The sequence below is a fragment of the Antechinus flavipes genome, chromosome 2, assembly GCF_016432865.1.
Source record: "Antechinus flavipes isolate AdamAnt ecotype Samford, QLD, Australia chromosome 2, AdamAnt_v2, whole genome shotgun sequence".
In the NCBI taxonomy this organism is placed as follows: Eukaryota; Metazoa; Chordata; class Mammalia; order Dasyuromorphia; family Dasyuridae; genus Antechinus; species Antechinus flavipes.
The window spans coordinates 260156798-260178377 of NC_067399.1; the positions used below are offsets into that span (position 1 = coordinate 260156798).

General features: G+C 41.8%; 2 protein-coding genes across 3 annotated transcripts; both read right to left on the minus strand.

Annotated features, from left to right (window-relative positions):
- LCNL1 (lipocalin like 1) lies at positions 1–7259 on the minus strand. Its single transcript, XM_051982983.1, has 7 exons — positions 7098–7259; positions 3863–4002; positions 2070–2143; positions 1604–1714; positions 1018–1119; positions 632–657; positions 1–164 (listed from the first exon to the last, which is right to left on the minus strand). The coding sequence occupies exons 1-7, from the start codon at positions 7191–7193 to the stop codon at positions 162–164; spliced, it is 552 nt and encodes a 183-aa protein (XP_051838943.1). The 5' UTR covers positions 7194–7259; the 3' UTR covers positions 1–161.
- Positions 7260–9778: 2519 nt separating this feature from the next.
- PTGDS (prostaglandin D2 synthase) lies at positions 9779–14601 on the minus strand. Of its 2 annotated transcripts, none has more exons than XM_051976933.1 (7): positions 14344–14601; positions 13464–13603; positions 12003–12079; positions 11602–11715; positions 11139–11240; positions 10289–10311; positions 9779–9938 (listed from the first exon to the last, which is right to left on the minus strand). In XM_051976933.1, the coding sequence occupies exons 1-6, from the start codon at positions 14461–14463 to the stop codon at positions 10289–10291; spliced, it is 576 nt and encodes a 191-aa protein (XP_051832893.1). In that variant the 5' UTR covers positions 14464–14601; the 3' UTR covers positions 9779–9938. The 2 variants fall into 2 exon arrangements, with proteins under 2 accessions (XP_051832893.1, XP_051832892.1); XM_051976932.1 differs by having other exon boundaries at positions 9779–9942; positions 14344–14589.
- Positions 14602–21580: the final 6979 nt, after the last annotated feature.

Sequence of the window (21580 nt, forward strand, 5' to 3'; positions counted from 1 at the left end):
TTTCCCAGCATCTGTTTATTTAATATCAGGGCAGTGAGGAAGATTCTAGGAGGAAAGGAAGGAAAAAGTCTCAGCCTGGCTAGTAATGCAAAGGGGGGAAGAAGGGGGACAGGTGATGATTGAGGCTTCAGCCTGAAATCCAGCAAGAATCAAGTCAGCAGTCACTGAAAAAGGAGAACCAATGGTCAAGTTGAGTTTTCCTTCTGCATTCTATCCATTTGGGTACCTCTTCTCCACCCCCACCCCCCAATGCTGCTCTACTACCCAGGTTCTGCTCCCTTACTCCTTCAAACTGTATCAGTTCATCTTTCCCTTGCTAAGAATAGCTTTCTGCCTCCCCAGACAACCAAGAGCTAATCTAACCAACTAGCAATCATCTTAAATATATTGGAACATTGAGACTATGTTCCAAAGGACATAAGTTGTCAGAGTTGGAAGGGAACATAACTCTTTAATGTGGCAAATAAGGAAACTGAGGCTGAGAGAAGGACCTAAGACTTACCTATAATCACCCAGGTGATGGCAGAATCCCAAAACATCTGACTCCAACTTTCCCTCGCTACCTATGGTCTTACTGCTCTAGAGTGGCCCCAGTGAAAGAGATGGAAGCTTACACAATAGTCAGGCTTACCTTGGGGAGGGCATTATTACACGCATCTGTAAGAAAAAGAAAATGACAGAGTAGGAGCTGCCTTGATCGTGACAGCTGATCCCCAAATCTAATGGGAAGACTGATCCACCCCCAGAATGGAAGAAACTTGCCTACGCTCACATAGCTAATAAGTGGCAAAAGTGGAACTAGGACCCCCTGACTTCCAGGTCAAGGCTCTACAGAATTAACTTTTAAATGGCATTATTTAATTTTATTTCATTGCCTCAAGGTCCCTATCAGTGGTGAGTGATGGAATGTATAGGACTAGAAGGGTAAACTGGCACCTGTTTCCTTCCCTCTGCCTAGGCCCCAGAAAACTGAAAGTAGGACCAAGAGAGGGTGAGGGAATGGTAGTGAGGACCCACCTGATTTAGGGAAGATGGCGCCCTGGCTGGGGTTCAGGTTCAATTTGGGTGCCAACTGTTGCATCCTTTGTGCACCTTCAGCAAAGAGTTCTGGAGCGCGGCCTGCAGAAGGGAGTGAAAGAAGCAAAAAATAAGTGAGTAGAGAGATACAGGTGAGTTAAGAGAGATATAGCTGGATAAATGGAACAGGTAGGTGAGTGAGTGGAATGGGTGAATGATGGGAGGACATGGATCAGGGAAAACAGGAAAGTTAATGGGACTTGTTAGTTAAGTGGAAAGATACAGGTGGATGAGTGGAAGAGCTCAGGTAAGGGGGAAGACATAGCTGGGTGAGTAGGAATTCATAAGTAAATAAGTGAAATGAGAGCAGATGAGTTTCCGGGAGGAAAATAGGCAGGTAGTTAGGGAGACACATGGAGATAAGTAAGAAGAATTAGTGGATAAAACCACATCTCTTAAGCTATAATGAGGAAGAATAAGACTTTGATGGAGAATAGGGGAAAAGGGATAAATGTGCACACTGAAATGAGGATGGGGAGAGGTATAGGAATGGGGATGGGAAGGGAAGCAGCAAGATTATACGTACAGTACAACTGCATCATTACTCTTTGAACGCCTCCCTTGTTCATCTTAATGCGAAGAATGGCGTAATGTTTGTAGTCGGAGTTCACCACACTGATGTCATCCTGGCCCATGCCTAGGGAGAAAGAGAAGAGCCCAGCTACTCCCACAAAGTGGGCTCCCAAGCCCAGAGCTCTTCTAAATGATCTGATTTGACTTCCTACTCCCACCCCAAACGGAGCAAAAAACTAAACAAAAGTCCTACTAAAAAAGTCCTATTAAAGGAGATATTTTCCTCACCCTACCCAACCAACCAGAGAAAACAAATCTATAACTTTCTTCCTTCTTTTATACAATACCTTCTTGGTGGCTAATCTCCATTCTTCTTGCTTCAATATAAACTTCCCAAAGTGAAAATGGCCCTGTCCCAGAGGAGGGACTTCTCTCTGCTACAAGTACTCACTAAATAAGGTCACAGTTCCCAGCCTTACCTGGATTGCTGAATTGTCCTGGCATTGCACCCTTGGTGAAGGTGGCATCCACTTTCTGGCACCCACCATTAGGCCTGTAAAATCACCCACCAGCCCAGTCAGTCCTCAGGCCAAGACCCTCCCAATATCATCAAGACTGCTTCTGATAATGGCAGGGACTTAGAGAGGAGACAAATGCAGATTTATTCCTATAAGACATGTACCAAGTGTCCAACACTACGCTTTCTGACAGCTCATGTTCTGCACAGCTTGTCCCTGATTAATCACAACTTAATCACTCCTTTAGCAGCCATGTATCCAGTTTATTATAATATTATACTATTTATACATATATACACATATATATTATATCATATCATATCCTCCTCTGCTACTCCTTAAATGAGCACAGGTCTCCCTTACAGCTCATTTGATGTCAATACCCAACAAACTTTTGTGTGTGACTCTGGACAATTCACTTAACCTCTCAGTCTCTTGTTTCCTCTTCTGTAAAATGGCAACATCTCCTTCACAAGGTGATCAACAAGATCAAATGAAATAACATACCAGAATACACTACAAATCTTTAAATGCTACATAAATGTCATTATTATTATCTTTATAATTATTAATATCTGCCATGGAATCTTACACTATTTCCACACATGTACATGATACCTTGTTTGGAAAGAGTTTTTGCCCTATTTATTAAAAATATTTCTTGAAATCAATAAACAATAGACACAGTGGATCCTCATGCGTTTTTTTTTTCACACCTGAGAATCAACTGTATGTCTGTGAAGATATTGATTGTAGTAGAAAATTCTTTGTAAAAGTTCCTCTTTTAAATTTTCATTAGGAATATTCTTGATGGATCCATCTAAATTTCTGACTAGAATATGTCAGTACCACATATTTGGACCCTTAATCATATCTTTATTTAGCATTATTAATGTATTTGTGTGTGTGTTTTGGGTCTCAAAATAGATTGAGACACAGAATTTCTTCAGTGGGAGGGCGGGGAAAGAATATACATTTATATACCTATTGTGTTCCCGGTATCATGTTAAACACTTTACAAATATTCCCATTTGATTTTCACAACAACCATGGGAGGTAGTTTACAATTGAGAAAACTGAAGTAGATAGAAATTAAATAATTTGCCAGGTCACACAATTGTAAATATCTGAAGGTTAAATTTGAACTCAGGTCTTCTTGATTCTAGGTCCAATTATCCCCTTCTTTCCCTCTCCCTCCTTCTCTCCCTTCCCAATTGGAATACCTTTTTTTTTTGTCCTCTTAATTTGACAAACATTTATTAAACAGGACAACTAGGTAGTTGAGTGAGAGAGAAGGCAGGGTCTGAAGTCTGCAAGACTCATCTCCCCCAATTTAGATCCACTGTTTGCCTCAATTTCCTAATCTGTAAAATGAGTTGGAGAAGAAAATGGCAAACCAGTTCAGTATTTCTTCTCAGAAAACCCCAAATGAGGTCATAAAGAATCAGATATGATTGAAATAGCTCAAACTAGACACTAGGCGATGAGAATATAAAGACAAGGGCAGCTGGCAGGCAGTGGATAGAGCATCAGCCCTGAGGTCAGGAGGGCCCGAGTTCAAATCTGGCCTCAGACACTTAACACTTCCTGGCTGTGGGACCCTGGGCAAGTCACTGAACCCCAATTGCCTTGGCAAAAAACAAATAAATAAATATATAAAGACAAAAAACAAATGCTCCTCACCTCTCCCCCCTTTTAGGAAGCCTACATTGTAGGTTAAATTAGGGATCCCCCGTTGTTTCATTCCTACTCACCCTGGGTAAACCGACTTGACTGACAAGTCACCATTGGCCAGAGGAGTCACATAAGTGATTGCCATCTTCATGTCATCCTTCATGGCCAAAAAGTCTTTGTCATCAGATGCTGCTGCCACAATATACCATAAACCCTGAAACTGAGGAGAGAGAGTCAGTCTTTCAGCATTTCAAACAAAGCTCAGGAGACATTTTACAAACCCAAGAGTGCTTTATATCATGATTGCTATTTTCCAGCCTTCCCACACCAGTATGTACAAACCCAGTCCTCATATATGTGTGTGTATATGTGTGAGAGAGAGAGAGACAGACAGAGAGAGAGAGAGAGAGAGAGAGAGAGAGAGAGAGAGAGAGAGAGAGAGAGAAAGGAAGGGAGAGAGGAAAAATAATTTCTAAGAAAAGAAGCAGGATTCAATCAGCCTTTCCTAGCTGTCAAACTCCATTGTCCAAAGATGATGTGGGCAAAGAGAAACATCTGGGTTCCATGACTGAAAAGACTTTAGAACCAGAGGGACTTTAGAAATCATCTGCAGAGGTTCTTAATCTGAAGTCCATGAACTTGTTTTTTAAAAACTTGTTTTGATAAACCTATTTCAATATAATTTATTTCCTTTTAATACTCCATATTGTACATTAAGCATTAAGCTCATTATTCTGAGAAGGGAGTTCATGGGTTTCACCAAACTGCCCAAAGGCTCCAGGATATGAAAAAGATTAAGAACTTCTGAAAACGAATCCCCTTCATCTATTTTATGGAGGAGGCCAATAGGTCCCAGAAAGAGGAGTTAACTTGCCAAAGGCTTATTGTTATTCAATCATTTCAGAAAAGTATGATTCTTTGTCAACCCATTCAGGATTTTCTTAGAGATACTAGAGTGGTTTTCTATGTCTTTCTCCAGTTTATTTTACAGATGAGGAAACTACGGCAAACTGGATTAAGTGACCTGTCAAAGGCTAAACTAGCATTAATTGGCAGCTTTGAGATTAAAACCTAATTCTTCTGACTCAATCACTAAACAAGTATTTATTAATTAAGCACTTATTATGTGCCAGGCACTTTGCTGGGCACTGGGAATATGAAACAGTCCTTGCTCTTCAGGAGTTGTCATTCTATTGGAAGAGACAGCATGCATATATACAAATATATGAAATTTATACAAGAAAAATACATGAATACAAAATAATTTGGGGAGAGTCACTAAGGATTGGAGCTGGGACTGGCCAAAAAATATTTTTTTCCATATAGAAGGCTACAATGGTGACCTATTTCACCATACTATGTGACTCCAGCCCAGAAGGCCAAATTGGCCCCAAATGGGGAAATCACTATCTGCCTAAGACTAGGGAGGAGCCAAAATGCAGGGTATAGTTATGGGAGTGTGCAGCTATAGGCCCACTCTTTCAGCAAGCACAACAAATGATAGCCTGAGGACAATCAGCTAGAAAAATACCCTCCAATAAATTTGTAAACAAATTCAGGTGAGTGGGAAGGAGATAGAGATATCAGAGCTAGGCCTCTGCCCGCTGCCCAAAGAAGGGCAGAGCGGGACTTTGCTGGTTTTGGGGAATAAGTTTATTGAAAGTTCAGCTTCTAAAGGAAGTTTTTTTTTTTTTTTTAATAGCTTCCTATTTTATCTATTCTTGCTTGCTTTTTTCTGTTGAAGGACTACAGAAGGACTCACTCTATCCTTACTATATATAATCTTCTAGGGAAGAAAGTTCTTCCTCCAGTTTGCTTTTAGTCACAATTTCCTTCTACTTTCCCTCTCCCCTTTCTGATTGTCCTTACTCTAGACTCCTAAATCTAGGACTTAAGTTTCCAAATAATAATTAGCTCCATTAGTGAATGCAGCTGAATAACGGGATGGTTCAGAGCCCTTGATGATTTCCCACTCCTTTCTCCCCCTCACCCCTGAATCTGGGCTGGATCAGCTGAGAATACTAGCATTTAACATGGGTTTGGGAGGCAGCTAGAGTATAGGAGAAAAAGCACTGAGGGCCTAGATTCAAATTCTGCCTCTAATGTTTACTGTCTAAGTCACCACCATATATTTAGCCTTCTTGGGGCTTAATTTCCCCATTTGTAAAATGAAGCAGTTGGATTAGCTGGGCTCTGAGGTTTCTTCTAGTTCTGCAGTTATTTTATACGATAGTTTTGCTATGGGCCAGGCCCTGTAAGAGCCTAAATGCTCCTGGCTTAGGTCAGGGGTTTGTGGGGAATGGAGTTTGGAAAGGGTCTAGGAAATGGGTCACTGAAATCCAAACTTGAATCTGTCTAATATTGTGAGCCAGAGTCCTCCTGGGCAAACTGGAGGAAGAACTTTCTTCCCTAGAAGATTATATATAGTAAGGATAGAGTGAGATTACTTGCAGAAAGTACACGGGAAAAGTAAAAATGTCTCATAAAGAAAAGAAGGGTTGGTTTTTAAAAACTGTCATCCTAGTGATCTTAGGTTATTAGGTTGGGCTGGTAGAGAGAGTCTAAAGTATGATAAAATGATTCCCTGAGGCAAGCAGGGAAGGGCACTGATGGGGATCAGTCCCACCTCTGTGGAGGTCATGGGCAGCCCCACCTTGTTGTATCCAGTAAGAAATCCAATTTATATCAAACCCCAAGGTTAAATTTCTCCAATAAATCAGTTTATAGCCCTCTTCTTCTTTGCTGAACTCCCTGACAAGGCACTCTGCCTCAAGGTGTTTTTCTACTCCCCTATACACCCATGTCTTATAGTATCTTTCCTCTTAATTCCCCTCCCAATTCCTTATGGTGAGTTTCTCCTCCTTAGAGGGTGCTAAACTCCTCGATGGATTTAGCCTGTCACAAGCATATTCCTACCTCAAGAGTGTACTCTGGCTAATTGAGGGTCCCTTAGGGAACTTGTCTTTTCCATCATTAATTGTTTACAACCCCTTTCCTTGCTAACTCTATGCTCTCCCACCTGTCTTTGGTATTGACCACTGATGAGGTTTATTGTATCTCTTCATTTTGCCTGTACTCTCTTCTCCCAAATACACCTACCTTTTGCCAGAGAGAAGGACCATTGTGAATTCTTCCCATGACTGAAGCTAACATTTGTTGCTGTTCCTCAAACACATCATTTGGAACTTGCTGTCCTGAACGGGTCTCCGCTTCCCACCCAAATGGGTGTTCCCTCCAGGTACTTAGAGCCCTGCAGGTCCCTAAATTCCTCCCGAGGCTGCCCCCACACTCACCCCTCTTCTGGGAGATTGTTACCTTGCTGTTGTCGAAGTTGGATTGAGGAGGGACGTCGGCTTGGACCAGAGGGCCCCAAAGCAGCCCCAGTAGGCATCCCAGAACCACAGCCTTCATCCTCTGGGTGTTCACTCAGCGCTAAGTCTGGAGCCACCGAGATTTCAGAGCCACTGTGGTACTGTGCCCTCCGAGACCCTGGCATTTATGCTGAGAAGATGCCTTGGGCGGAGAAAGGGGCGGAAGAGGGCCACCATCCAGCCGGGAGGATGGCCTGCGTGATCCGGGGAAATGTCTTTCAAAAACAGCACGGACATTCAAAGGAAGGTTTCCTCCTCTGGTGGAGGAGAGATAGTGGAGGTGGGTCGGGGAGGGGAGCTAAGGTTTCAGGTTGGAGGGCTCCATGAACGCCTCTGTTTTTCTCTGTCCAGGATTCACTTAGAACACCGATAAATCCAAGCCAGGGTTGATCTTGAATCTTCCTGGAGTCACTGGGCTCCAGTCCCAGCCACTACTTAAGTTGATAATAAGTTAATATGTGTTATTTGTCAAGCACTCCATTATTTTCCAAAGCATTTGCCAACAGAGACTTGTGTCATGTCCACAAGTAGCCCTGGAGACAAGTATTTTATGCGTGCTTCCCTAGCACCTTCTATCTCCTATGTATGTATTTATGTGATGGTTTTGCTAGTATAGATTATTTGCATATAACATCTATTTACATATTGTCATATCCCTTAGAGTACCAACTGTTTGTTTTCTCTTTGTTTTGTCAATGCTCAACATAGCAGCTGGCATATAGCAGTCACTTAATGTTTGATTAATCGATGCCCAGTTTTTCTACTGTCTTTCTCATGCAAAGTTATGAAACCTATGAGCTAAGCAAGAAGCCTTGCTAATAATAGGTGCTCAATAAATATTTCTTTATGATCACGACAGGAGAAAGAGTTCAAAATTTAACCCAAAAATTCCGAGTAGCCTGAGTACTGGGAAGATGGGGAAATGAACAAAAATGAAAAAGTCTGCGAGGAACGAGGATTGGAGGAAAAATGCTTAGTTCGGTTGTAAGATGTGTTGGATATGAAAGGCAGTGGGTCATTCAAAGAAGAAGGCCCAGTTGTCATTTGGAAATTTTTAGACTAATGCTCTAACAAGAAGCCTATTCTAGAGTTATTGAATTTGGGCAGTATCCACCTAGAGGGCATAATTGAAGTTTTAGGAATGGATGATCTTAGAGATTAGAAAAGAAGGGTATGGACTGACCCAAGAGGATATCTTCTATTGAAGGAAAGGAAAAGAAATAGGAGAAAGGAAAAGAAACAGAGAGATTTAAGACATTGGAAGAGAATTTGGAGGGGAACTGTAACTAGTAATGGGAGCTAGGAGCACACACTATAGCAGTGGCAAGCACTGGGGGGAGGCCAAAGAAGAGCTGACCATCTGATAGCTTCCTTTTAAAACTCTCTCTTCTTCCCAAGCATGAAGACAATCCTCTCTATTCTACTGAAAGTGTTCTTATTGCCTTTTAAATATCAGTGTATTGAGGCAAAGTTCACATTGTTGAGAATGGGAAGAGGGACCCCAAAAGTTTAGGGTCATAGACCGGTGTCCAAGGTGCCCTCTTCCCAACCTCAACAACATCACCCAGCCTCAGTTATGTCTGTAACGTGGAGAGCATCGTCAAGAAAGGCAAGGAAAGGAGAATTTCAGAGTCACCAGTATTAGCTATTGCAGACTCATTTAGAAGGAAGAAGTCTGTCAGGATTTGATGAATAGGAAGCCATGATGACTTATAGAGTCTGATGACTAAGGTTCAGGAATGGATGGGAGCACCAACTAATGTGTGGACATTTTTTTTTTAATTAGTGGGTCAATCTGTGGCTGGGCTAATAGGGCATCTGGTGGCTTGGGTTAGGGGATCACTTTGTGACTGGGTCATTTGGTGGAGAAGCTTTTGGCTTGACAGCCAGTTTTTCTTCTTTGCCCAATTAGACAGGAGTAAACAGTAGAGGGTTTTCTTTCTCTTCCAAACTAATCTTTCCCCCTAATCTAAATCTGTTTTGAGATAAACTCTTATCTCTGAGCCATCTAATTTCTTTAATCCCCACTTAACACTTAATCGGATTAAACCCAAAGGTGTACCTTCCTACCTTTTTCCTCAACAGGTGACAGCATTTTGGGAGTCCCCTGGGAGTGGCAAGCAGCTATCAAATGAATTAAGTACAGACTTCATTCCTTCCCTCCTCTTCCCCTCCACCCACTTAAGGAGCTATTCAGAGGTCAGTTGATGTTCAAGGGTCCTTTAGGACTGTTCCCTCCCTAAGGATCCCACCCCTCTCCATCCTTAATTCTGGTAATAATGACACCACAAAGCACCAATCCCTACTTTCAGTTCAGAACATTCAAACATGGAAACTCAGGTTTGGTTGCTTGGTTGGGAAGGCACTGGGGAAATGGTGTGATGTTAAAATGCTAGACTCATTGAACATATGACGTCAGAGCAGAGACCCTAGAAGGATAGTGAGCTCGTGAATCAAATCCAAGTCATTCATTTTATAAATGAAAAAAAACTGAGGCTCAGGAAAGGGGGAGGAAGGTGACTTTCTCAAAGTCCTATACTGAGCCAGTTGTCTTCCAGGACACACTCTAGTATAAAAAGTAGACAAAAGAAAGTTGCTATCGCGAAAACAAGACAGGAGCCAGAATCAGTACTCCATTTATTTATTTGATGGGGTCAGTATAGAAGCGCAAAGCTGGAGGCAGTGGCACCAGGCAGAAAGATCCTGCCAGCCAGGGGTCCATGGAGCTGAGACTTTCTAGAGAAGAGCCTGAGGTCCAAGGGGGTGATTAAGGCATGTGCAGGATCTGACTGGAAAGAGGAAAAAAAAAAAAAAAAACATGATATTTTAAGTGGAAAAAGCCCCAAACCTCACACTGAGATTACTATGTAGAAATAGGATGCTAATGGCAAGGCCTAAGGCCTAAAATTTCTTAATTAAATTTTTCTGAGTCTGTCTCTGCATGTGTCAAATGAAGTTGTAGTAAAGGTTATTGTCTAGCTCACTTGGTTTTTTAAAGAACTTTTGAAATAGGGGTTATTGTTTTTAACAAGTATCGTTTATTCTTCCCATCTGCACCCCACAAACCCCCACACTCCATCCTCCACTCCTGTTGTAGATAAGGCATCAGAGGCCATGCCCTTCAGGGCTACTCACTTAGTTTTCATCGATACACTGATCTGCAGGGAAAAAAATTTTTTTTTGGTTATTCCTAAATCTGGATACAGAGAAAGTTACAAGCATCCCAACCATCCTAGCCCTTAAATAGAACCACTCCCATTCTCTCAATTGTCCTCTACTCAGGAGAATCTGCCTTCATTTTAAGCTTCATATAATGCCCTCAGCTTTTCATTCTAGGATTTGATAGTCTTTGTTGGAATTTTTTCATGTCTAATCTCAATCCTTCCTGATGCAATACAAACCCCCTTTCTTATAAACACCTCCATGGAAATGAAAGAGTGCTTGCTGACTCTCCTTCCCCTCTGCCTTCATGAGTAGCCATTAGTTGGCCTTTCTGAGTTTCTATCACCTCCTCTGGATTGCAGTCAACAGAGGGGAGAGCCCTTAGAATTCTCTAAATTTGGGACATTAGGTGGGAAGCCCAGACCAGAATCTCCCAGAAGGTCTAGCCCTGTCATTTCTACTTTCTCCCCACTTTGAGACTCAGTAAGGTAAGTACCCTAAGTTTAGGGTTCTATCTCCCATTCTCCCTCCCATGAATAGCTTGTGAGAGAGTAGTGAGGTTAGCCCAACCCTGTCCCTGGGGAAGCCAGCTACGGATGCTACAGGGCTAGCTCCAGGAAATATTGAGAACCGGGTCAAAGAACAGAAGGAAGGAGGCAGGAAGCAGAGGAGGGGCTGGAAGAGATCTAGACCCTAGCTTCCCCTGTACAATGAACCAGCTCTATCCTCGGATCCTCCTTCCTCAATTAAAGTGCTTGGCCAAAGCTGTTTATCTGCCCCTTATCAGACCCTAATCCCTATTCCCCTCAAATCTTGCCCTCACCAGTTTTGGGCAGGATGACAATGGTGTCTTCTGTGAAGCCATGGGACTTGGCAAAGCTGATGAACCTCTCCTTCAGCTCAGGTCTCACATCCTTGGTTCTGCCTGTGGTACACAAGGGAAGCACAGATTTAGGAGAGATCATCTGGTGGGGTCCCTCTCTCCAGGAAGGATTGCTCCTAAACCCAGTCTAGGGGGGCTGTTCCCTAGCCTTCCTTGATTGTGGTTCCCAGGGTCAGAATTTAGGAAGATGACTGGCACTGTCTAGCTTTCATCTGTCACATTTCAGTTGAAGTCTTATTCTGTCCTTGGGGAGAAAGGATTAAATGATCCTACATCCAGGAAAAGTTAAGGATTAGTTAGTATTTGCAATAAAAGGGGAAGGGGACTGGGGACTCTATACCAACTGGTAAGGGGCAGTAGGTGGGGTCCTTTTGGGGCTGGGTGGGCTACCCTGGATACATACTGTAGAGAGTTGCCATGTTGAAGTTACTGTTGCCTTTGGTTTTAGTGGTATAGAGCAGGGAGTACTCCTCATAGTTGGTTTCCACCACAAAGATGTTGTGTTCACTCCCCCACTCTGAGAAAACACAAGAAAGGAAACATTGTGGGGAGCTCCTGGACCCCCTCTTTCTTGGGGCTCTCCAAACCCGCTTCCCCTCTTGGAATCCTCATTAAAGAGCAAGTAGGGGATGCTGGATTCTTACTCAGTGCCACCCAATGCCAGCCCAATACCCCCTTTGGCCATGGTTTTCAGTGGTGTTTCCTCCCTTTCCCTGAGAATTTGTGAAGCTGGATCCCCTGAACTCTGCTTAGACAGGTAAGTCCCCAAGTCCTGACAGGAAAAACCGGGAGGAGCACACTTACTGAGGCTTTTGTAAACATAGTGTCCTGGCTGCTGGGTCTTCCTCAGGAGGGAGGTGCGAGTCTCACACTGATTGTTGCTGCAGGTACAACCCAGCTACTGAGTCAAGTGGGAAGCCAGCCCCAGCCCACCCCAGCCCCCGCCAAAGGCCAAATACTGCGCCCCGGGAGGCCCTAATTGCTCAGAAGCAGCATAAAGTGGGAGAATTCAGAATTAACTTTCAATTTGGAGTTAAGGTTAGAGGATCATATCATTAGAGTTACAGGGAACTTCAGAGGCCTTTAGTCCTCTTCATTTTGTGGATGAGGAAACTGAAGTTAAATGACTTGCCCAGAATCATGTAGCAGGAATCTGAAGCAGGAGTTGAACTCCTCTTTCTGGCCCTAAATCCATTGTCCCACCTGCCTGCTTCTGGATTGGCATTGGAAAAATGTCGGATTTAAGGATAAGTAAAATTTGATTATGATGATTTGAGATAAGGTTAATACTGGAGGCTGGGGTTATGGCTCTGGTGAGAAATAGGGTTAAATATTAGGAGTATATATTGTCCTACCTGTTCCTGTTCCCAGAGCCAGACCCTGAACTTCCCTTTACCTGGCTCAAGTTACCTGTTCTGATTAAAAATTGCTTAATAAAACCTCCTGTGAAGAGATGTAGAGTGAAGAAAGCAAAACCAAAAGAAAAATATGCAGATGGACAACAATTATGTAAATAAAGACCTACTAAGGCAAGCCCAACCTGAGTCAAGTGCAATAAACATGCAGGTTTCTTCTGTTCTGTGAAAATTCAAATACACTTTCTTCCTTTCTGTGAACAATCTCATAAACTACAAAAGTGGCAGGTGACTAGTAACTTAACTTCAGTGACATGAAGTAGATCAGACTGTTGACGTTAAAGCCAGCAAGACTTGGGCTGAAGCTCTGCCTCCAAAACATACTGACACTGGGCAAATCATATAACCTCATCATGGTCCTCTGGGCAACTAAGAGTGTAAAAAGCAGAGGGGATGCTGACCTACTTTGATGGAGGAAACTCCCTCAGCTGAGAGTTTCCTTTAACAAATACATCACAGGCCCATTCCTTATCCCACTAGTAGGGTGATTAACTGTTTGGGACTATGTACATTGTATGGAGTGGGGAGGTTTGTAGTGTGTGTTAGATGTGTCCCATCCCAATAAATATTTAATATTTATAATTATGTTATTTATTTATATACTATATTAATATTCTTATTAATAACAAAATAGTTAATAAAACTATTACAGTCCCTCTCCCGCTCTCACCCCAGCATCCCCTGCTCCGTTCCTGATCTCCGTGGGAAGGAGGGATGGTTAGAGGTAGGGGAAGGGAAGGTCCTTTGTCCACCACGATCTCCCCTTTCTATTTGATCTTCTATAATCCCTGAAACTCACTGCCCCAGGGGGCAGCCAGGCTCCTCTCACTGCCCAGGCTGCTAGTCTCACCTGACGAAGGTGGCAGTGAAGTTGACTGTTCCATCAGCTTCCGGAGTCAGGACAGTCTTGCACATCATCAGCTCTGCCTTCTTTTTCAGGAACCAGGGGAAGGTAGAGGCCAGTCCCACGCTGTACCACGTCCCTACAAACTGTAAGGCAGCTTCTCTATAGCAGGCCGAGCCTCTGGGTCCCTTCCCTCGCCGTCGTTCATTCCCTGGCATTTCCCAGACACCCCCACTTGCAGCCCAAGGTGCTCTTCAGGGTGGACGGTCTGTGAGAGGCTCGCTGGGAGCCAGAACCCTGACGGAGCCCATCATCAGCCCCTGAGAGCTCTGGGCACCTGTGGGCACCGGCTCCCCCGCACCGGCCACTAAACCATCCTGGCTCTGACCCTGGGCTGAGAACAGACTAGATGGCCCCAACAGCCCGCGCTCTCCCAGAATTACAGCAGAGGGCACGCTGGAGCCGCTCTTGGAGCGCGGGCTGAGTGAGGCAGGGACGGAGGTCTCTCCATCATCCCTCTCTCCCTCTTCCCCAAGAGTTTCAGCTGCCGCCCCTGCCCACCCAGGGGGAAGCATCAGCCTACAGCTCGTGTGGGAGCAGCCTGTGTCCGAGGGAGTCTGCACTTGTTACCGGGACAAGATCCCCCCGCTCACAGGGGCAGACCTTGAGTGGCAGGGGAGCTTCCCCCATTTGAGGTTTGAGAGCGGGTCAGAGGCGTGGGACATACCTGGCAGCCAGACCTTAGGGAGTCTTCCATCCCCTCATTTATTATCTCCCAGCACCAACCATCCCAATGGAACAGAACATCGAGGGGGGGAAGCTGGGCAACGACCTCCGGCTTCAGCTCTGTCTGGGCCGGAGGAACAGAGGGCCCTTTTCCACTTACCTTGTCCTCTAGGAAGTCAGGCTGAACTGGGATCTCCTGGGGGGATTCCTGGGCCTGGCCCTGGGTCTCTAGGGCCTGGAGCAAGGCTAGCCCCATCCACAGGAGACCCATAGCCATCATTTTGCCACTGAGCCGAGGACTGAGGAGATCCCGGTCCAGGTACTAGAGGCTGAGATGGACAAGAGAGAGAAGCAGAGGGCAAGTGACAGAGCAGCTGGGAAGACCCCTATTTATGGGCCTGGCCTGGCATCGACCCAGCCAGAAACAACGCAGCCCGGGTTCATGGTATCAGTGAGGGGGAGGAGAGGGCGGTCTCTCTCAGTCTCACATCATCCTCCCCTCCCCCTGCTGCCCAGCTGCTGAGTCCAGTTATGCAAGGGACACACACAGGAGAAAATCAGCCAGCAAGCCTCTTGCCCAGACTGTAGGGGAGCAAGGAGGGGGAGAGGAAAAGAGGCCCTGGAGAAACAAGGGGCGAGGGAAACTGTCTATGGTGGGGAAAGTGCTGAGAACCTGGGTGTAAGCCCAACTCTGCTCTGTAACCTGAAGGAATTTGATGGTCATTATTTCTCTGTACCTGATTTCCTTATCTGTAAAACGAGGGAATTAGACTGGGCAATCTCTAATGTCTCTCCCACCTTTATTGAGTTCCTCTGACCTTTTATGATCCACATGGAGGACTCTCAGGTTCCTCTAGAATATTTTTGAGTCATGCAGCCTGGATAGACTCCAACACCATGTTCAAAGGCAAAATCATGCAACTTTAGAGCCAGAAGGGACCTCACAGGTTACCTGGGCTGACCTGTACCTGACCAGGAATCCCCTAAGCAAAATCTCCAACAAACTATCATTTACACTCTTCTTGAATAACAACAGCAGCAGCAAGCATTTATACAGAGAGTCTTAATTTAAAAAGTATTTTACAAATATGATCTCATTTTATCTTCATTGCAACCCTGGCAAGTAAATGTGATTATAATCCCCATTTTACAGATGAGGAAACTGAGGTAGACAGAGATTAAATGACTTGCTCAGGGTCACACAAGATATATGAAACTGGATTAGAAGACCCATTTCTTAAATATTCAGGTCTTCTTGGTCCTAGGTCCAAATCTCTATTCATTTTGTCACTTGGCAATCTCTGAAGTATTTAAAGATTTACTACTTCCAATAGCAACCCATTCTACCTTTGGGCAACAAGCCAAAGTTGTCCCTTGAATCAAACTCTCCATTCATTGCTCTGATGGTCAGGCCTTTCCAGGCCCAATCAAACCAGAACAGTCCTTCTCCATGATAGATCTTAAAAAGAACATTACAATAGTCATCAAATCATGTTTAATTCTTCTCCAGGCTAAACATCCATACTTTAAACTAATTCTCAGACAACAAGATCTCCTGTTCTTTCTCCATTCTCATCACTCTTTCCTAGATTTTCAACCTGCCAATTTCCTCCTTGAAATGTGACACTCTGAAACTTGTGCCATACTCTAGATGTGGGCTGACGAAGGCAGAGAAAAACTGCATTATTACTTCTCATGCCACGTTGGGTCCACAACTGTGACCCTCCCAATAACGAATTCTCCTTCCAATAGAATGTAAGCTCCCAAGGGGTCAGATGGTTCCTCAGAGGGTCCAGCACTTACTAGGGCTTAGAAATGCTTGCTTGGTTGGCAATGGTTGGTTTGCAGTTGCTATACCCTTTTTATAACATATTTAAGTATCTGTTAGTCGTGATTTCTGCAATTGCAAAAACCAACTGGGTGAGTGGCTGGTGAGCCTCTGAATCAGGACCATCTGGATTTAAAGGCCTCTTCTGACACTGGCTGGGTGATCCTCTTGGTGCCTCAGAGGCACTTTACACCTTACACTACACCTTGTGTAGTAAGTGCCTCTGTATTGCCTATGGTTTCTGAGAAAAATGGAAAAGATTTTAAAAGTCACTCAGTCTTAGTACCTTATTTAACAAGCTGAGAGAGCTTAAGGGACTTGTGTGTGAATCACACAGTTAGCAGATTTCAGAAGGAGGAGTTGAAATTAAATCTGACTCCAAGCCCAATATACTATCCACTATCCACATACATACACACACCTTAATCAATAACTACCATCCCACCTCCACCACCACACTCAGTCAGATTGCAAGCTCTCCCTTCTACTGGGAGTCAATTAACATTGCTGCTAGAAAATGTATCTAGGAGAAGCTGTAGACTCCTAGAGAAAAGGCTCCGGAGTTATCTTTTGCTCTTCAAGGCCATTTTGTTTGGCCTGGTACAATTGTTTAGAGATAATGACAACTCCCTTAGGATGGTTAAGCTTCCTTAGGAGTTGCTTGTTTCTTTTTCTGATTAATTTATGCAATTGTAGCCTTGTGCTATTTTGATTTGCAACTTAAAACTGGCTGAGAAGATCTTTTCCTGTTTCCAAAAATCACAGTTTCATAGATAATGCTCACCTTGGCCCAAATAGAGTAAATTTTTATAGCATCCTAGTTCCTGAGACTATAGATAATATGTTTCTTTTTTAAGCAAAAGAAGTTTCTTGGTTACACTTGATTTGGGTTATTATTGACAGATATCACCAAATATGATCATATTCATCAACATTAAAGACATGAATCTGCATTACATATAGTTTTCATTTTAAAAAGATTTGAATATATTCAACATATCCTTTTCAAAGTTCTCTTCATAATCTCTGAGCATCCCTCTATTCTCCCTCATTTTTTAATGCTACAATGATAATTTTTTTCTTTAATTTCTTCTTTTTGGGGGAGGTACATCTTTATTATTGATTTCTCTCTTCTTCCCCAATCCCTCCTGCAATTAAAAAAACAACAAACCCCAATACTCTCCCTTATAATAAATATAGACAAGTAAAATAAACCCATAATTTGGACATGTCTGAAATATATCTCAATCTTCCTGAGTTTCTGATCTCTTGGTCAGGTTGGTGGGGTAATATGCTTATCATTGTTCCTCAGGAATAAAGGTTTTAAGACATACTTCCTAAAAATGAATGTTCTAATCCTTTGCCTGTCATCAATCAACCAATCAATAAACATTTATTTTAAAAACGTATTTTATTGACATATTTTGTTTTTATATCACTTACATTTCCTGATGTGCTCCTCCTTTTTCCTCTAAGAGTATAACAAAAAATTTAAAAAGTGAAGCGCCCTCCCTCCCCCCATTTTGGCAAAACTAAACACGTAGAAAAAGTCTGACATGATGTGCAATATTCTACATCCAGTTTTCTACTTCTGCCAAAAAAGAGTTAGAGGTGCCTTTTTATAACTTTTTGGGGCCAAACTTGGTCATTATAATTCATTAGCATTCAATTTTTTAAAATTATAGAATATATAAATTTTATTGAAAGAACATATGCATGGGTAATTTTCCAACATTATCCCTTGCACTCACTTCTGTTCCAACTTTTCCCTTCTTTCTCTCTATCCCTTCCCCTAGAGGGCAGGCAGTCTCATACATGTTAAACATGTTAAAGTATATCTATCTTAAATACAATATATGTGTACATATTTATATAGTTCTCTTGTTGCACAAGAAAAATCCAATTTAGAAAGGTAAAATAACCTGGGAAGAAAAACAAAAATGCAAGTAATTCACACTCATTTTCCAGTGATCTTTCTCTGGGTGTAGCTGATTCTGTTCATCACTGATCAATTGGAACTTAATTGGATCTTCTCATTGCTGAAGAGAGCCACGTCCATCAGAATATATCCTCATGTAGTATTGTTGTTGAAGTGTACAATGATCTCCTGGTTCTGCTCATTTCACTTAGCATCAGTTCATGTGAGTCTCTCCAGGCCTTTCTGAAATCATCCTGCTGGTCATTTCTTACAGAACAATAATATTCCATAACATTCATATACCATAACTTATTTAGTCATTCTCCAATTGATGGGCATCATCATTTTCCAGTTTCTAGCCGATACACAAAGGGCTGCCACGAACATTTTTGCACATGTGGGTCCCTTTCCCTCTTTCAATATCTCTTTGGGATACAGTACTGGATCAAAGGGCATGCTCAGTTTGATAACTTTTTGGGCATAATTCCAGATTGCTCTCCAGAATGGTTGGATTCGTTCACAATTCCACCAACAACATATCAGTGTCCCAGTTTTCCCACATCCCCTCCAACATTCATCATTATCTTTCCCTGTCACTCTAGCCAATATGACAGGTGTGTAATGGTATCTCAGAGTTGTCTTAATTTGCATTTCTCTGATTAATAATAAGTCAATAATGACTTGGAGCATCTTTTCATATGGATAGAAATAGTTTAAATTTCATCATCCGAAAATTGTCTGTTCATATTCTTTGACCATTTATCAATTGGAGAATGGCTTGATTTCTTATAAATTAGAGTCAATTCTCTTTATATTTTGGAAACGAGGCCTTTATCAGAACCTTTAACTTTAAAAATATTTTCCCAATTTATTGCTTCCCTTTTAATCTTGTCTGCATTAGTTTTGTTTGTACAAAAGCTTTTTAACTTGATATAATCAAAATTTTCTATTTTATGATCAATAATAATCTCTAGTTCTTCTTTGGTCACAAATTCCTTCCTCCACAAGTCTGAAAGGTAAAGTATCCTATGTTCTTCTAATTTATTTCTAATCTTGTTCTTTATGCTTATATCATGGACCCATTTTGATCTTATCTTGGTGTATGTGTTAAGTGTGAGTCCATGCCTAGTTTCTGCCATACTAATTTTAAGTTTTCCCAGCAATTTTTGTCAAATAGTGAATTCTTATTCCAAAAGTTGGGATCTTTGGGTTTGTTAAACACTAGATAGCTATAGTTATTGACGATTTTGTCCTGTGAACCTAACCTATTCCACTGATCAACTAATCTATTTCTTAGCCAATACCAAATGATTTTGGTGACCGCTACTTTTTTAGATCTGGTACAGCTAGGCCATCTTCATTTGATTTTTTTTCCATTAGTTCCCTTGAAATTCTTCACCTTTTGTTCTTCCAGATGAATTTTGTTGTTATTTTTTCTAGGTCATTAAAATAGTTCCTTGGGACTCTGATTGGTATAGCACTAAATATATAGATTAGTTTAAGAGAGTTTTGTCATCTTTATTATATTTGCTTGGCCTATCCAAGAACACTTAATATTTTTCCAATTGTTTAGATCTGACTTTATTTATGTGGAAAGTGTTTTGTAGTTTTGCTCATATAGTTCCTGACTTTCCTCAGGCAGATAGATTCTCAAATATTTTATACTATCAGCAGTTATTTTAAAGGGAATTTCTCTTTGTATCTCTTGCTGTTGGATTTTGTTGGTGATGTATAAAAATACTGAGGATTAATGTGGATTTATTTTGTATCCTGCAACTTTGCTAAAATTGTGGATTATTTCTAATAGCTTTTTAGTAGAATCTCTGGGGTTCTCTAAGTATACTGTCATATCATCTGCAAAGAGTGATATTTTAGTTTCCTCATTACCTACTCTAGCATTCAGTTTTGATTTCAGCAAGCATTGTTAAATTACAACTATTTAAAAAAGATTTTTTGTAGCATTTTATTTTTCCAAATACATGCAAGTAGTTTTCAACAGTCACTTTTGCAAAACCTTGAATTCCAAATTTTCTCCTTCTTTCTCCTTTCCCCTGTCCCCAAGGTAGCAAACAATCCAATGTAGATTAAATATGTGTAAGTCCTCCAAACATATTTCCATATTTGTAAATGACAACTATTTATCAGGCTCTGTGTTAGGTACTGTTTGGTTGTTCAGTTGTATCTCTTTGTGACCTCATTTGTGGTTTTCTTGGCAAAGATACTGAAGTGGTTTACCATTATTTCCTTCTTCTGTACTTTTTTACAGATAAGGGAATTGAGGCAAATAGGATTAAGTGACTTACCTGGGGTCACACAACTAATGAATGTCTAAGGCTAGATTTGAATTGAGGAGGATGAGATTTCTTGATTCCAAGCCCAATGCTCTATCCACTGTCATTTACCTGCTTTAGCTTACCTTAAAATTGGTAAATTAATAAAGCAATTAATTGCTGCTACATGTAGGGAAAAATATGAATGGGAAAATTTGAGCAATTCTCCTTTTCATTTATTCCGTGGAGCTTCCAAATAACAATAATTCACATGTTCTAATCACTCTACTTGGCTCAATGCGCTGAGGAATGAATTGACTCTCCACTCTGTGTCATTATTGATCCTCATAGAGCTTGTTGTAGTCCACTAAAATCCCTGACCTGTTTGGTCCCATTTTGTGTGAAATGGACTGCTGTTTATCCACACTAGCCCCATCTGGTGATGGTTTCTTCAGTTGCAAGTCTGAGATTCTGAGTTTATTTCCATTACATCTCAGTCCATTAAACTTGACCTATCAATGATAAGATGTAAATTTGTTGAGGGCAGAGACTCTCTCCCAGGGGCAGCTGAGTGGTGGGGAGAGGATAGATTGATAGACAAGAAATCAGCAAGATGTGAATTCAAATAATCCCTCAGGTACCTACTAGCCATGTAATGGTGTGGAGTTGACTTTTTTCTACCTCAGTTTCCTAAGTTGTAAAATGGGGATAAAAGTAGTATTTTCCTCATAGGGTTGGTTTGATAATCAAAATGACTTAATAAATGTAAAGTGCTTTGTAAATCTTAACAGCTTAAATAAATACTAGATGCTATTCTTAAGTCCTGGTCTGTAGGAAATGCTTAATAACTTCCTTGTTGACATTGATTCTAAATTATGATGGTCCCTTTGCTTCTTGTCTTGCATCAGATTAGTTCTCTCTCCTAGTTATGTATCATCCACCAAGTCCATAAGCATGCCATCTAAAAAGAAATTACCTGTGTCCTCACCAAACATATGTCCTCATGCAGAAGGTGGGGAAAGTTTCTGGATTATTAGGGTAGCTTTGAAGGTAATACCAGTTCCTAAGAGAGGTTGCTTGAATGACAGCTATGTCCCAGCAGAAAACTCTCCCTCAACCCTATTTTTACATTAGTTTTTTTTAAAGTAAAGCTTTTTATTTTCAAAACATATCATGGATAGTTTTCAACATTCACCCTTGCAAAACCTTGCACTCCTCTCTTCCCCCACCCCCTCCCATAGATGGCAAGTGATCCAATATATGTTAAACATGTGCAATTCTTCTATTCATATTTCCACAATTATCATCTGCATAAGAAAAATAAGATCAAAAAGGAAAAAAAATTAGAAAGAAAACAAAATGCAAGCAAGCAGCAACAAAA

Coding starts and splice junctions, on each gene's coding strand:
- PTGDS (XM_051976933.1), bottom strand. CDS start 14,463: ATGATGGCTATGGGTCTCCTGTGGATGGGGCTAGCCTTGCTCCAGGCC. Junction 11,716..12,002: donor CTATGTTTACAAAAGCCTCA/GTAAGTGTGCTC, acceptor GTGTTTTCTCAG/AGTGGGGGAGTGAACACAAC. Junction 10,312..11,138: donor TGTCATCCTGCCCAAAACTG/GTGAGGGCAAGA, acceptor TTTTCCCTGCAG/ATCAGTGTATCGATGAAAAC.
- LCNL1 (XM_051982983.1), bottom strand. CDS start 7,193: ATGAAGGCTGTGGTTCTGGGATGCCTACTGGGGCTGCTTTGGGGCCCT. Junction 4,003..7,097: donor CCAACTTCGACAACAGCAAG/GTAACAATCTCC, acceptor CTCTCTCCTCAG/TTTCAGGGTTTATGGTATAT. Junction 2,144..3,862: donor GTCAAGTCGGTTTACCCAGG/GTGAGTAGGAAT, acceptor GTGATTTTACAG/GCCTAATGGTGGGTGCCAGA.